Source organism: Lampris incognitus, chromosome 15, assembly GCF_029633865.1.
Source record: "Lampris incognitus isolate fLamInc1 chromosome 15, fLamInc1.hap2, whole genome shotgun sequence".
Taxonomy (NCBI): domain Eukaryota; kingdom Metazoa; phylum Chordata; class Actinopteri; order Lampriformes; family Lampridae; genus Lampris; species Lampris incognitus.
The window spans coordinates 20,821,309-20,838,956 of NC_079225.1; the positions used below are offsets into that span (position 1 = coordinate 20,821,309).

The 17,648-nt window shown below is 42.4% G+C and overlaps 1 protein-coding gene across 1 annotated transcript in view; it reads left to right on the forward strand.

Annotated features, from left to right (window-relative positions):
* Window positions 1-1,799: 1,799 nt before the first annotated feature.
* Window positions 1,800-17,648, forward strand: part of fndc1 (fibronectin type III domain containing 1) — a 59,410-nt gene continuing 43,561 nt past the window's right edge. The window contains exons 1-3 of the mRNA XM_056294580.1: window positions 1,800-1,920; window positions 13,569-13,763; window positions 15,724-15,792. Coding sequence (XP_056150555.1) covers window positions 1,848-1,920; window positions 13,569-13,763; window positions 15,724-15,792 — 337 coding nt within the window. The 5' untranslated portion in view covers window positions 1,800-1,847. The remainder of the gene's footprint in view (window positions 1,921-13,568; window positions 13,764-15,723; window positions 15,793-17,648) is intronic.

A 17,648-nucleotide genomic window follows, 5' to 3' on the forward strand; every position in this document is an offset into this window, starting at 1 on the left:
GCATGGGTGTAGCCAGGGGGGTCCAGAAAGTCCAACAAAAGTGTATTCAATAAAACCAAAGTTCACAGTCACCACCACATGATGTTTTACGCCGGAAATATCCATTATTTGGTGACCCTGCCACTAAATTACAAATCTTAGTGCACGATATAGTGTGTTCGTAACTATAGTAGATCACAGGCCGGCTTGCATAAGGTATCCTGCACTCGGAATAACAAGTCCACTTTTTTTTGGGACAAAAGCCCATCCAGTCCTGTCAACAGGCTGACCACAGACCTGTTTCAACAACAAACAACCCCAAAATCTGTTTTGTTGCTTTGCAAATGGGCTCATGAGAGTTATTACCGTTTCATGCATACTTATCTGTTGTATTGGCACAATGAAACACAGTCATGATGAGGTACAGATTTTCTTCTGCACAAATATGATGTTTTATTTCACCAAAGTATTCACCTTGTGGTTCATCTAATTATTGCAAGTCTTCTATGAGATTTTATGATTTTTTTCCCTTCACAAATTATTCCTTACATGGGCTCTACTTATCCTCGATGGTTTCATGCAGCTTCAGGTGACGTGTTTGATCAATGAGGTTATGCATGAAAATATCCGAGCTGCCACATCTACCCTAATCACTCGCTGGTCAAGTCAAATGAATATCCACATCACATGAAATGTGGAAAAGTTGGATGGCCAGACATCTAAGTAGGTGAGCATTATCAACCTTCTACATACGTACATATATATATTTTTTTTTTAAAATGTCAAACAGGTACATGACAGTGGGTGGAAACTGATGTTGGTAATTTGCATAATGTATACACACACACACACACACACACACACATTATATATATATATATATATATATATATATATATATATATTATGTCAAAGAGGTACATGACAGTGGGTGGAAACTGATGTTGGTAATTTGCATAATATATATATATATATATATATATATATATATATATATATATATATATATATATATATATATATATAATGTCAAACAGGTACATGACAGTGGGGGGAAACTGATGTTGGTAATTTGCATAATGCATTAAAAAGTGGTCAGCTTCTTCTCTCACCGGTATTGGGCCATGGGAAAAGTGACCTTATTAAAGGGGCTTGCCATAGATATTGCCAGTTTGAGATATATCTAATCAAAAATCATTTCAAAATATCTACAACGTCATTCTGGCTAGTTAAAACTTAATTTAAGATAGCTGAAAGGGACTATGTAGATATCTTGAATTGAGGGGGATTACAGACATCTTGAACTGGAATGATAACTAGTCATAACTCAATTGTAGATATCTGAAACTGGAATTACAACTAGTCACAATTCATTGGCAGATATCCGCAATGTGAAGTGGGGAAACCCCATACACATGAATGGCAAATGGAGTTTGACGTGTACTGGTCAAACTGTAATTATAGATATCGTGAATTAGTTTTGACTAGGTGAAATAACGTTGCCGATATCTGTGATTACGTCATTGCAGACATCTCTTCTACGAATAAGTGTTAAAATGGCTCGCCATAGGCCTTAACCCAAACCATGGCCTATATCTTTACCTGCGCATGCGCAATGACACAGTAGGGCCAGACAGGATGAAACGTTAAAACACTGGAGCTTTGTTTTTACTTTTTTCCTTCTTTTTATTCCCACCCACCTGTTATGCTTTGGGATAAATCTAATGCCGCTCTCACCCGGAAGAGGGAGACATTTGGGAGGAAAGAGCCGTCTTAGCTGTCTGTCTCTCCGAGTCCAACTCCTCTCCCACCCCCGCCGCCGGTCCGTCTGCAGAGCCGCTGCACAGGAGAAGCGCTCTAGATTCAAAATGGCATTCACCGCAACGAGGACGCTCTTCGCCTTATTCGTCACCTTTTGTGCACCGGGACGCGGACTAACAGGTAAAATGCTTCATTTGGTGAAACTTAGAGCAGGTGCATGATTTGGATTGAAAAAAAAAACAGTTCACTTTGACATTTTGCAACATTTTTCTTTTAATCTAGTGGCAAGGATAAAAAAAATGTCCCCACTCCCCCAGTTCCCCTTTACCTCTTTAAGAGTTAAAACCTTTACTTTAAAAAAAGTTTTTTTTCATGAACCAGCTGTAGAAATCTGGGATTATGGCTGTGCATCAACTTTCTGCTGCTGTCTGTGTGCTCAGATGGAGTCTCAAAAGGGCAGAACTCATGAAATATCTGACTGACGTGCATGCTTTCTCAGATTTTTAAATCCCTAATTTTTTTGCGAGCGACTAAGGAAATCCACTGATAATTAACAATCATCCATTGCGCGGAAATTGTTTTGCCAAGCTGTATAAATCGAAGTTATTTGCCTCGAAATGCTCCCACATGCAAGACCGACCACCCGTAGAGAGGTATGAGAGACCTGTAAGCCTTATAATAAATTTGGAGGGTGAACTTAATGGGGGGAAAATATGATGTGGGTCTCTCGGTAGCAGCCGAAGAAGAGGCCTATGCCCTTACCTCATTTAGTGAGCACATCCTGAAGTAGCTTTGTTCAACAATTAGAATAAGATGACAAATATTACATCATGACACATGTGGCCAGAGAAAAACGTTTCTATCATTTCTTCCAGTGGTTACAGTGCCAAATGGCGACCTAATCTGGCAGGTGGTGCCAGATGACCATTGCAATGAAATTCATTGCCACAAAGGGGTAGAAGGCTAAATACTGAATGTGTTCCATGTCTTTCTCACCCTCCCTCTGGGACAGTTTTGCTTGCCATATCTTATCACGTCTCCTCCATTAAGTGTCATTATATAATTATTAGCGGGAGAGGCATGTTATTTTGAGTCTCAATTAACCTTTTTATTTAACCCTTAACGATTTTACAGTAAGGAGTGTACTTTTTTTGTGCGAACCATCAGCCATTAATGAGGAAACCATAGCAGGCAAAAGAAAGCATTCGCCAGGGAAACTGACAAATGACACCACCTCATCTCTCTAAATTGCCTTTGGCCCTATTGAAGCTTAAACCACTGGAGGTACTGTTGGCTTAGGGGCCGAGAGGTTGTAGAAGTCACTTCATCTGGTCCAGCAGTGGCCAAATGCAGGTAGCGGACAGAGAAAGCACAAATCAAAGCTCATATAGTCTTAAAAGTCCATCAAGCAAAACTCAAAATAGATTTCCGGCAAAATCATCCTTATGCAGTCAAGACGGCGTGATGGTCTTAAAGTGAAAAATATGTCTGTAGACCAAACTTACGGTCAAGGAAACAAATAAAGTTGGGAGTTTTGAATTGGAGACAGCTAACTTAAAAGTTTTCTGTCTGTCAATGCTCGAAGGCCATGTTAAACTGTCTTTCCCTGTCTGATTTAACTAATCCACTAAACCAGTCAGCTGATTGTTGTGTCTTCATTCTTTCTGTCCATCTGTCCTTCTGTCTGTTGTCTGTTTGCATATCTGTTGTGTCTGTCTGCATGTCTGTTTTGTTTTTCTGCCTGCCTGTCTGTCTACACATCTGTCTTTTCTGTCTGCATGTCTGTCTGTGTCCATGTATGCATGTCTGTCTGTTTATCTGTCTTTCTGCCTGCCTGCCTGTGTGTCTCATGTGGGCTTCAATTGATCTTTATCAGTCCATATTGATTATTTTTCTTCTGCCCCCCCTCCTCTCCTCTCCTCCCTCCTTCTCCCTTTGTATTTGAAGTGCTTGGCTTATGAAGTCATATTGCTTGCTTGCTCTCACTGCACTCAGCAGCTGTTTGTTGTGTTGATGAATGTCTGCTCTTCTGCTCCTTGTTTTTGCCATTTCCCCTCCATCTGTGTCAACATTAGACACCAGTGTTCCTGCTATGATGACTCACTCAATATCAGTTTAAGAAATTTTTGTAGAGTACACTTTTTGAAAAAAAAATTCAACCACACCCCTCTTTGCATTCATCCGATTGCACGCGTTCACACCTGGGAGGTGACCGGTGCCACCTCAGTGTGCTACTGCTGGCCAGCGAGTGTGTCTGCTAGAGTTGTTTGGGTCTTAAGTAGCTTTCTATATTGGCCACTAAAAAGCTATTTGTTGAAGGGGTGGAGAGCGTGCCTTATTCCCTCTCCCTGCTGAGATGTCTCTCCTGCATGTCAGGTTAAAATGACTCAGAGCCATTGATGGTGTTGGATCACAAATTTATCATGACACTTTGAGTGGATGCAGCATAAGTAGATTGGATAGAAATATTCTATTCAATATGCTTTCTGGAAAGCAAATAATGTCAACTCCTTCCACTGGGCCGCAGTCCATCATCAACTGCTGGAAAGTGTGAATGGAGACAGAGAGTAACTGGTAGGGAGGATGAGGGGAAAAAGGGGACTCATGTCCTTGCAGGCCAGTGGAATTTAATTTCTCTGCTCCGCTTCACATGGTGGAGTTCGACAGGAGCACCCCATATGACAGATCTCAGAGTGATCTTTGGAAATCAGCGAGTTCTCCGGCTGAAGTCTTCATATGGGCAAAATTCAGAGTTGAAGAGGGGCGAGGGGGGAGAGAGAGGGGGGGGCAGAGCATACAGAAACAGGCAGCACATGGCTTAATATTTTCCACTATTCCGGGTATGCCTGGGTTGTTTTATCGCCTGACGTGGGTCGACCTAGGCTCTCCCACCTGCCAATCGACTGTCTATCAAACCCGACACCGCGGGCTTGTCTCCTGTCATGATGTCATTTCTGGGCACCAATCCATTTGCTTAAACACGAAGCACCTGGGACACGAGCACACCTGTCACAGCACAGTACATGTCGGAGAAGTGAGGGTTTTGCAGGAAGAAATAACACAATGATCACCAAGTGGTTAGTCTAATTATTAAGAGTGGACTTTTGGTTAAGGAACTGAGCCGGTGTTTGAAAGATTGCTGGATCATATCCCCAGACCGATGGGGGAAAAGAAACCCCCCCCAAAAAGTGAAGGAAATCTCTCCAACTATAACATCCACCAACGTCAAAGTGCTGTTAAGCAAGCAACTGATTTCACCTGATTTCACATGACCCCCCCCCCCCCCCAGCATTTCCTAGAATGGTTTTACAAGGACGGTTTGACCACAAGTCTCAAACTCCTCTGCTATTTGCACCTAATTATGTGTGCGCGAGTGTGTGAGTGTTAGCAAGCGAGCGAGAGAGTGAGAGACTATAGTCTCTCCTTCAGTGAAAACTCTGACATCCCTCAGGCAATACCTTCATTCCTTACATAGTCAATCTTTTACACCATATAACTCAAATTTGGTCGGTTTATCTATCTATCTGAGACTTGGGATCTGTAATACTCCATTATAGCTGAAATAAATGTAAAACAAATCGTCAATCCATCATAGAAAATGTAATATTGCAATATTGCCCCCGTTTCTCCTAGCAACCATGTGAATCCGAGCCACCCTCCATAAAATTATGGCATTAAAGCCATTTAGTTGCTTAGCTACTTCATAGTGTTTATTCTTGGAAGGTGAGTTTGCATGTGCTGCGCATGGAAGAGTCTTGCTTTAATCAAAAAATCTCTACTTTCCCCTTGGATCATAAATTTCCAAACAGGCCAAATCATTGACTGATTTCTGGATAGGGGGAGAAGATCCCTTCCTACGTAATACATGGCCTTATTGGAAACAGGGTGGAAGTGACTGAAGCAGGTCCAGACTTGTGTCACTGCCGTCTTTCCTGAACAGCTGATGAAACCGACTCCACCGTGAGCCTCCATCAACCAGGATACACTGAGGAGAGATACGCTTTCCCTTCTGCTTTGATTGGAAAACAGTCAGGGCATCATCTATGCAGCAGCACGCATGCACCTGGGGTCCAACACAGCCGCTCGGTATCTTTGGGCTTGGCGCCAGGGAGGTGGTATCTGTGACGTGCAGACACGGGGATGAGAAGAGCTTTCAGCACGTACTAAAACTGCAAGTTAAACACAGACGACACCGCAAGCCTCTAATAAAGAGCTCTAACTGTCTGTAAACTATAACACAATAAACTTAAGTGGCAAAAAGGGTTTCTGAACCCTACAAAAACAATCGTGGAGATCCAGCTGGGCTCACACCTGGAGACGACAAGAATTCAAAGTGATAAAGGGATCTTCGTGGCCACACTAAAGCCAAACTGCTGCCATTAACCTTTGCAGACCACAGAATGTCATTAGGATCCACGGCAGGGGTGGGCAATCTTATCCAGAAAGGGCCAGTGTGGGTGAAGGTTTTTGCGCCAACCAAGCAATTACACACCTGTGTCCCCTAATCAAGTTCCTCAACAAAGACTCTACTGGTTGACTAGTGGGATCAGGTGTGTAACTGCTTGGTTGGAACAAAAACCTTCACTCACACTGGCCCTTTCTGGAAAAGATTGCCCACCCCGATCCACGCCTTATGATTTGCAATCACGGCCCCAAAATGTCCATATCTAGAGACCATCATGTTAACTTTGTAACCACTGCATAACCCCCTCCCCTTTTTTTTCCTCCCCAATTGTACTTGGCCAATTGACCTTTCGCAAAGTCCCTCCTCCCTTAGCTACTGTTGTTATGCCCGTCAAGCATTTCAGAACTATCCAGGAAGTAGCCGGAAAACACCAAAACATGAAGGAAGAAATCAGTGCATTGTGTGGGTAAAAGTAACAGTAATAATATGTTAGCTGTATTAGCTATCAATAATAGCTAGTAGCAAGCTTAGGTTCGAGCAGTCAGGTAGTTTTATTGATTTTGGATGGATTAAGCTGGCCATGGGGTCTGCTATACTGCGAAATCTATTGCCGACATTGCGCTTCTTGCGTTCTGGGTTTCGGGAAGGGAAAGAAAATTACAACCCCTCCAAACTTTTCAGATATCTAGTATCCGATTTGCAGATCCCATGGGCACACCGTTTCAGCATTTTGTTGTGTGTTTGAAAGCTTGACGGACCGTTGCTAAGGTAGGACTGGACAAGCACCATTCTGGGACGGTACTTTGCGAAAGGTCAATTACCCCACTGTTCCGAGCTGTCCCGATCTCTGCTCCACCCAGGGGCGGAGCTAGAGAAATATTCATGTGGTGGCAAGAGGGTGGCATGGAGACTCTGAGGGGTGGCAGAAATATATATACAATGATTTAATCGCAAACAATCACATATATCAATATTTGATCGGAAAAGCCTCAAAACTGAGATATTTGAACTCAAAAACATTATTGTGGCACAATTAAAACATTGAATAGTAATGTTTGAAACTAGCATTAGAAATCTTTTTTTTTTTTTTTACCAAATCTTTAGACATTTTTGGATGTTCCCAAACTAAAACCAATAAAAGGATGAGGACAAAACCAACAAAACTAAGAAACAAAAAGTTAAGGCCACCTTTAATCTCTCTGCAGCCTAAAAACTAGGCAAAAGCAGCAAAAAAACCCATTAAATTATTGCACTATATAAAAAAGCTGACTTGCCTATCACCGTAATTATTTCTTTTGCACTATTAAACCAGCAGGGGCCATCAAATTTATGCAAAGACTGCTGCAATAGGTCTGTTAAATCTCATTTGTATGTCAGGCAATTGTAGATATGAGTTAGTCCTATCAACTGTCAACCAAAAGTCCAACTTCAGTGCAATAGTCAAATTTATTTACAGGATTAAGCCATTCCATTTTGCTTAATCCAGTTTCCATACTTTCTATAGCAGCAACAAATCAAAAACTGGCTTCATCATTTAAATTTTTTGTGCAAACAGAAATTTTAACTGAAATGACGTGAATGGAAATGATAGGCCTGCTTTTAACATCCTAATTTTCAGCAACAATGCAATAAGATTCTTTAGACCATATCATTCTGGCAAAAAAGAAATGAAACAAGGATGTACATTACACATATTCATAACTTTCCAGAAAAAGCCTTACATTAGTGAGCAATAAAGTTGATACGAATCTAAAAGAGCTGAATACGGCGATTACCATGTTGTTCTGCAAAACACCTAGCAAACTATTTAGATCCAAAGCTTTGCTGCGTTTTGCTTCAATACCAAGTATAGCCAAACTTGACAATTTATTCCCTGTCATAGTAGACTGCAAATAATTCTTTATGATCCTGAGAGTTGAAAAACTCCATTCACACGCTGCAGTGCTCACTGGTAACACTACATCTGTCTTGCACAACCTGAACAGCTCATAGAACACTTCCTGGTATGGCTCCAAAAATTGTGCAAATTCCATCAGAGTGCTAGGGCTCTCTTTTTCTGTTTTCTGTAGTCTATCTAACACTCTCCTTGTCTGATGAAGTTCATGTTTTAGATCTTCAGTATCTGACCCATAAGCATTGGCCAACAGGAGAACAGCTTCCTCTCTCAAAAAACTACTGCTTGAAAGATTTAGTGCCTGGATACTTTTCATGATGTTGTAGTTGGTTTTTGAAAATAAGTCTTTCCATTTGTCCAACCATGTTATTGTTGTGTTGCTAAGGGATCACTCGAAGACACATGTCTGTTAGCATACGCTTCTTTACTTGAACAACCCACGTCACCTCCTTCTCCCCTCTTACAGTCACTAACATCCTATCTTGTCCTCTAGCTCCCCCTACTTTCCTCCAACTGCATCAACTCAAGACGCCACAGTTATCAATGACTGGGTAGTACACTTTGACACGGAAACTGTCTTTGTTATCAGGTACTACATACTGTCCAAGCGTTGAAGCAATGACACAATCTTGAAGTGTTTTTCTTGTCCGTGTCGACCTCTTTTGGTTGTGCTGGGTTGTAGAAATGTCAGTTTACACGTGTCGTGTTTCAGTCCACAGTTCATCAAAAAAGGCCTCACAATGATAACGTAATGTACCCGGTTGTTTTCTTGCCCGGTGCGGGATTCGATATGAGGTATACTGCGCCACAAGGCGACATCACTAACCGCTCTGCTAAAGGCTCAGACTCGTTAGCTAGGGGCTAACGTGTCTTATTAGTAGTTTACAGTAACAACGTCTCTGAGTGCTTCAGTTAGCTCAACAGCCTTAGCATGGTCCAGTTTTAGACTGGAGCATTTCTGACTTTAAAAAATGTGTCGGTAGCGTTAGCTGCCTGCCCCAAAACCACAGACACTCAGAAGCACCAGTGAATATTTACGGTAGTTATAGTCAGGTTTAATCCGTTCCAGAAACACGTTATTACCAGAAAAAAACACGCTACAACAAGACGACCCCACCATTATCCTCCTGCGGCTGTTCTGTAACGTAACTTGTTACCGTACACAGTCAAGTTGACAGCTTGGTTGCAGACGTGGCTAATGGCTAACAGTTAGCTAGCAAACGTGGCTAAAGGCACACTGGAAAGCGTGGCTCGTGTCGTCTCGCAAGCAAACACTTTATGTGGGCTTCGACACCACTAACGTTGCACTTCTGTGATTTCTGTAATTTCTTAATAGATCACGTACAGTAGTATTACCGTGTGGTCTGCCGAGTCTGACTGCTGTCCTCCTTCCCCGCATCGCGGTCTGCAAGCCAAGTCGAGCAGCCCTGTTGAGGGAGGCTCATGTTGCCCCGTAGTAGAATCAAGGACTTAGCGTCATGTTTTGGTGCATTCACACACACACACACACACACACACACACACACACACACACACACACACACACACACACACACACACACACACACACACACACACACACACACACACACACACACACACACACACACACACACACGTTACTATATAGATATATATTTATTTATATATATTGTAACATGCATGGATAAGTAGACACGTTGGCCCTTGACAAACGGATTGGGTTTTTTAGTCGACTGGTTAACGTTGTCGCTTGCGGAGTGGGAGACACGGGTTCGTGTCCCGGCGGTGGCGACCTACTTCCAAACTGCCCCCCGAATTCGCTACAATATATATATTTTAATTAGATTGTTCAGAACTGGGGTGGCAGCTGGGGTTGCAAGGCATTGTCTGAATTTTCTAGGCCCATGCCACCCTGGTAGATCCGCTCCTGGCTCCACCCCCTCTGCCGATCTGGGGCACGGCATGGATGTAATATTGTACAACTAGATACCGGATCTAAAAATGGCGCCTGTTTATCCCTTTGAGAATTGCTTCCGATGGCCTTACAGTCTCAGCATCCCACTCATGACACCACTGTAGCGAAGTCAGGGGACTGCCTGGGAACCGCCGCAGGCGAAACACGAACCCGGGTTTTCCGCACCACGGACGACTACGTTAACCAGTCGACTAAAGGGTCCAACCTGTTAGCCAAGGGCTACCGAGCCTATTCATTCATATCGTTACTCGAGTCGTTACAGTATTGTAACGATCACAGCTGAATAAGCTCGGTAGCCGATGACTAACGAGCCGGACCCTTAAGTCAAGCGGTTAGCGATATCTCTCGCGTGGGAGATTCGGGTTCGCCTCCCGGCTGCGGCAGTTCCTGTGGTTGCCCCCCGAATTCGCTACAGTATTGTGGCGGGGTGAAATTTGGATATTGTCAATGGTGATACGCGATTTTGTTGCCAAAATTAATAACGAGAAGATTTCTCACAAAATAAGTTGTGAAATATTTGAAGGGACGTGATTTGAAAATTGGTTTTGCATTATGCTTTAACAAAAAGTTCAGAAGGATTAATCTTATTTAGATCCTTAAACATGGTGTTTTTGCATATACAAACAGGTACAATGATATTGATGCGTAAAATTAGCTGCAGTTATTGTGATGATGATATTCCTCATATCACCCTGCACAAGGCTAATGGCTAATGAACATGGTTAGAATTAGCGTACATAATCAGAATTCATAAATTTCTCACATGATGTTAGATTGAATTTAAGATGAATTGACCCCACACCATAGCCGTGATTGCAGAGCATTTATTCAAGGACAAAGAAAATTATTTGTAATAGTGAATAATAGAAAAGGAATTACTTATTACACATGTGATCCAGGTTTGCCACACACTGTTTATGATATGCAGTTGGATTGTATAGATGTTGGACTTTGAATACTACTACTTTTTTCCTTCTGCTGTGCTTCAGACTTCTCACAAATGAATCCTTCAGCTCAGCTCTCAGTGTCTCTGCAACCTCTCAGGTATAAAAGCCAATGCTTGTGATCATAATGACCTAAGTTGAACTGAGCATCTTCACTAAAAGAGTAATCACCAACCATGTCAGTCTTTTTTGGGGGGGGGGCTCTAAGCAGATATCTGTTCAAACAGAGCTAAATTTAACATTTGATATGGGTATTTTTACATGCCACTAAATGCTTTATTGCATTTGCTAAGTGTAATGTCAGCCTGCTGGAGAATTGTGCCATCGCCCATATGGCACATGATGCCTCAGCATGCAAGCCAAAGGAAGAGGAGAATGGCTGCTACTGTTTAGAGGAAAGTGGTGATTACTAATTTGGTCCTTTTTGTTATGAGTAAATTCAACCAACAGGGAGAACATAGAGTCTTTCTTGGACTGTAGCATCCAACTAGATCCTGGTTTAAACAGTGCTAACCACTGGGCCACCGTGTCCCGAACGAGTGGTTCCTACTGAGTTAGCCAGTTTCTTCACATAAGATATGTTATTCTCTCACACACTGCTGGTTAATCTCAGATCTAAAATATGGAAGGACGGGTTCTCCGGGGCACTTCAGAGCCTTAGAAGCAAAAATATTTCATTTATCTCCGAGCTACGTGGGCCTGATATATACTATGTCAGCCCTCCTTTAGGCTGCAGGGGAGAAGAGTCAGGAGTTGGCATGTTGGTCTCTGATAAAGCTCTAGAAGCAGATAACAGAAGACATCTACAAAGGACAGCCAGATAAAGATGAATCGCCTCACATAAATTATTTCCTTTGAAAGGGATTACAAAAGTCAGTTGAATTATTAAAAATTTAGCAGTGACAGTTTTTAATTTATTCTTTTGACGCCTGGTGTTTGAAGACCTCATAATTCACAGTGCCCATCCAAGATTTGATCTTATTATCAAATTATATTAAATGATCACTTTTAGTTTTATGTCAGAGATAGTAATATAAAATCATTATATAGTCAGTGGTTAAATTGGGATTTGAGATAGTGATATAAAATCATTATATAGTCAGTGGTTAAATTGGGATTTGAGAAAGTGATACAAAAATATTATATAGTCAGTGGTTAAATTGGGATTTCTGAGGTGGGGGATCCCTAGTTGGTGGAGGCTGAGACTAAGATGCAGCGGGCGTGGCACCAATATAAATCAAAACACATATCACATTGATAGTAAAAAAAACTATGTACTATTTCACTGCTGTAACTGAAAGCTATTAAACTTCAGAAAATAGCAGTCAAACAAATAATAAGCATAAATTATATTCATTAATTTATTGTATGTCACTGTCATTACCATTACAATACAAAACACAATCTCATTTTTTCCTCCCTGACATTGGTGGAGGCACAAATTTTAGCACCTACACAGCTGAGGTGTTTTGCGCGGGTAAATTAGAGTGGTAACAAAAGAACGCGGTTTCAAATGAAAGCTAATTTAGCTTTCTGTGTGGCTAACTAGCTAGCTAGCTAGCTGTTTTCCTCCCCACACAAATCAATTTTGCGCCCAATAAACCTGCTGAACAAACTAGACAGCTGGCTAAAGTTAGTTGCAGCTAACTACCATGCATTTATTTTGCTAAATTACCTCACTCAGTTGAGTGCCACGTTTGTTGCTTGACGTCTCCAGATCACGCGCTGACACGAGACACAACAAACCAATGATGATGCAGCTTGAGTTTGCACTGCAGATGTCAGTGTGGCTCATTATTCATCAACACCAGAGCACTCGCTATACGGAGCAGGGTATAGCCGAACCAACGACATTACTTTAGACTTATTATGAGGCAATCAATATTCTTTTTAATTTAACGATTACAGTATATTTCCATGACGATCTAAGGTGCCGGAGCTGAGAGCCACTTGGTTCCAATTTTGACCCTAGGTGCCGGATCTCAGATCCATAAAGATCCGGCCCAATTTAACCCCTGTATATAGTTACATATGATCAAGTTTTTCAAAGGTGGTGTTAGGATGGAAATCCTCGCATATTGCAAAGACAGTGCCCCAGTGGTTAGCACTGTTGCCTCACAGCAAGAAGGTCCTGGGTTTGAACCCCAGGCTGTTCCAGGTCCTTTCTGTGTGGAGTTTGCATGTTGTTCTCCCCGTGTCTGCGTGGGTTTCCTCCAGCTGTTTCCTCCCACCATCAAAAAGACATGCATGTTAGGGTTACTACTCCTGTCTGTGCCCCTAACCAAGGCAATGTAAAGAAGAACTGGAGTTGGTCCCCGGGTGCTGCAGCTGCCCACTTGCTCCTATACAATAAGATGGGTTAAATGCAGAAGACAAATTTATTGTAACCATACAATGACAAAATAAATTGGCTTTCTTTCTTTATTTATTCATTTGATTAAAAAAATAATTTCTTCACGATCAGTCCCTTCAGTGGCCTATGACAACAACTGTATACATAACTGTCTCAATGCTGGTGATGCAGCAATATATTTTCAGCTTCCAGAGTTTCACAGTAAATACTTACAACATTGCATAAAGTGCAAAGTGACGATGGGTGACATTAGTACTTGTCTTCTTTCGTTGCAGCAGAGAAGCCCCTGCGGCAGCACAGTACGAAGCAGACATCCGTGGACAAGAGCCCGAGGGCGGGCTGGGAGCCCACCATCCAACTGGATGGGAGGCCAGTAGAGCACCACAGCATCGGCTCCAGCAAACACATGAGGTCTCATCGCTTCGTTAAAATGGGCAAGGACAACCGTTCTCAGCTACTGGAGGATGTAGGTAAGAGAGAGAGAGGGAGAGAGGGAGAGAGAGAGAGAGAGAGAGAGAGAGAGAGAGAGAGAGAGAGAGAGAGAGAGAGAGAGAGAGAGAGAGAGAGAGGATGACGACAGCAGATGTTTGTATGTGTGTGTGAGGGAGGAAGGAGCATTGACCATGAAGTGCATTTTTGTCAGAGATGAAGAATGAATGTCCTTGGGTAAGCCTCAGATAGAGAACATGTGAGAGTGGGTGTCAGCTAAAGTTTAACCAAGAACGCCACTCAAAGCAAAAGAAAGTGCAGGACAGAGAAAAGAAAAAGATATTTGGCTCAAATGGCAGCAAATGTTTTCAGAGCCTGGAGCTCTGCATTTTCTCAAGATGAATGCCAAGAATAAGAGGGAGATGAGCAAACCTGTGTACAAAGCAGATTCTGGGAGGTGAGGTGTGTGTGCTCGTAAATTTTGTATGACAGGTTTTTAGCAGCCTGTTAGTTTCTCTGCTATGAACTGATAAGCTAATATCACTGCAAACTGTGATGGACACGCTACTGTTTAAGTTCTCTGGAAACAAGGAGGTCTGAAGGCTGTTGTCTGTCATCAGCCCTCTATTGTCCTAGCCCAGCCATCTAATAAGACGGCAGACAGTAGTTATTTCAGAGCTTACCAGGAGACATTATGTTCAGTTTTTTAAACTGCTTCACTAGTGATTCTTAACCTCACCTTATAAAACCCTAGTCAGTGCCTTATGTCTCGGCCCATGCACAGTTTGCAGTGTTGAAGCAGTCTAGACTGCTTTTGTCATTAGTCCATTTTCCTCTCTGCTTGGCATCAAAGAGCCGTACTTCTTCAGCGGCCCAAAGCTTGCAGCCAACCCTTGTTTTCCATATCCAAACCCAGCCCAACTCCTATAACCCAGTCCCCTGTGTTGTGGTCACCTACTGTGTTTTTGTGTGTGTGTGTGTGTGTGGTGTTGCAGTGAGTTTTCATCATCTATTGGTCTATATTTATTTGTGTGTGTGTGTGTGTGTGTGTGTGTTTAGTGTTGCATTTACCATTATACGTTGTGCTTGTTTGTGTGTTGCGTGCAGTGACTCATGTCGTCTATAGTGCGTGTGTGTTTAAGTATGTTACCCTTGTTCAATGTCTTCCATTGTGTGTATGTCTGTGTCAGTGCATTAGTGTGCATATCTGCAGAAGTCTTTGGGCATGTGTGCATTTATGTGTGCACTGCTATGTGCCTCAGTGTGTGCCGCCCAGTGTGCTGCAGTGGTTTTGTGGTCAACCCGGCTCCAGTACAGTTTGCTATAAATCTATGACAACCGACCACGTTCCATTTCCAAGCATTCCTTGCAGATTGATCTGCGGTGTTTCTTCAGGAGCACACTAGCAGCGCTGGTTGTCATAAATAACACCACACTGCTTCCCTTAATATCATTAACGTGTCTGGCCAGCTCCTGCTAGAGCAACAAAGAAGGGGATATACTTGTAGAGGCAATGGAGAGAGAGAGCGAGAGAGACACATACAGACAGACCGTGAGAGAGAGACAGACATACAGCGAGAGAGAGAGACAGACCAACAGACAGACAAACAGGCAGAGAGACAGACTGAGACAGACAGACAGAGAGACAGACAGAGAAAGACAGCCAGAAACAGAGAGAAAACGCTCATAATGTAAGCTGAATGAATGCAATGATTCAAGACTCTGTACTAATTTCCTGTCTGCATGTTTCAACAAAAAGTTCTCAGTTCAAGGAAAATAAAACTGGATAACACTGCCCAAAAACTGATTACAGGAATTTATAAAGTCTTGACCTTAATAATAAATATTGGTCAGGTTTAAATGTTTCTTTATATACTATAATGGGCTTTTTGTAAGGTTTTACGCAACCCTAATTCAGTACTAAGACAGTTTTCCTTATTACTTATTTGTTGAATTAGGCCTTGTTATTAAACCGAGAAACTCCTGCCTCTTCTTTCTCAGATCCTGAATGGGTTAACCTGGATGGCTTTGCTGTGGTGGGTGAAGCACCTGTTCACAACACATCAACAGGTAAACTGGATTTCATCCAATATAATTAAAGCACAATAAACTTCACTTCTTTTTCTCGGATTTTCCCCCCTTCTTCTCCCCAATTGTACTTGGCCAATTACCCTACTTTTCCGAGCCGTCCCGATCTCTGCTCCACCCCCTCTGCTGATCCGGGGAGGGCTGCAGACTACCACATGCTTCCTCCAATACATGTGGAGTCACCAGCCACTTCTTTTCACCTGACAGTGAGGAGTTTCGCCAGGGGGCGTAGCGCGTGGGAGGATCACGCTATTCCCCCCAGTTCCCCTCCCCCCCGAACAGGCGCCCCAACCGACCAGAGGAGGCGCTAGTGCAGCGACCAGGGCACATACCCACATCCGGCTCCCCACCCGCAGACACGGCCAGTTGTGTCTGTAGGGACGCCCAACCAAGCCGGAGGTAACACGAGGATTCGAACCGGCGACCCCCGTGTTGGCAGGCAACGGAATAGAGCGCTATGCTACTCAGACGCGCTGAATAAACTTCACTTCTATAGTACATTTTTAAGAGTTTACATAGTACTTTAACAATAAGAGGCAAACATCATACTCTCAGAATTTAGTACAGGGTAAAGAGATATGACGAGGGGATCGAAACAATATAATAGTAGAAAAAAACAATGTAATAGTAGAAAGACAGTATAATAGTAGGAAAAAACAAAACCAAAAAAAAAAGTTTTCGAAAAGATTGAATGAGATGTTTTGGGTGGCATACGTTTCTTATGCAAGTCCTTCCATTGCTTCCCTGTTGATGAAAGCCTTTTCAGTTTTTAGGTCCTAATTCACATACATTGTTCAGTAGCATGCAACAACTCATCAATGACAGGAAAAGTACCCTCTGCAATTCACAAATCGTGCATGGTGAGTGTTGCCAGTGTTGCTCATGTTTATATAAATTGGTATTTTGCGTACATTTATTATGCCTACATCACTTGTGGGTCTGTTCTTGCAAATTAGCCTTTGCTGTCAATGCACAAAATATTTTGCAATTGCTGCTCCTATATCAATGCTGCACAAATGAGAAACATTTTGAATTGGCATAAAACGTCTCAGATTAGTTTTTACATGGGCGGCGGTTGTTTACACATCAGAGGCAATGGAACTCCATTGTTTTTCTCTATACAAGATACTGTGTCTCAATGACTGCATCATGACTTACCCTTTCCTGCTTCAGATATTAATGTTGTGACTTCTGTATCAGAAAATGCAGGTTTCTTTTTCTCATCCCAAGTAATTGGCTGCAAGCCACTGTGAATTAGTTTAAAGGTGCATAGTGCACCTACAATAAAACAATTAAACTCCACAATGAGATATTGAGGCGTTTTTTTGCGTAATCAGTCATTGAATAGGACACACGTTCCTCCAGTAGTTGATAAATTATTTGCCCAAGGAAATAAATCTTCATGAATTTGGGCCTTTGTCTTAAAGCAAACGTCAAGATGATACAATACACAACAGATACTGTTGGAACACTGTGCCGCAACTTAAAGCCACACGTGTGCATTATCTGGTGAAATCTTTTTGAAACAGCTTGATAGAACCGTCAACACAGATGTAAAACAAACCTCTGTGATGATTATTCCCAATGGACTGGACGAGGCAGTGAAACAAAATGCTGTCCCCTCTTGTTTACATCTTTGCTTCTCCTCTTGGCCAAGCGGCAGAGCAGAAAAAGACACCGTATTTCACAGACTGTAAGTCGCTATTTGTTTACTCGTCTGGCTGCTCCTGCGACTTATATTCGGACAATACGCTGCATTTCAATTAAGACCACTAGATGGCACTGTTTAATCTTGTGACTCAATTGAAAATGCTGTGGCGCCCACAGAAATTGAATGA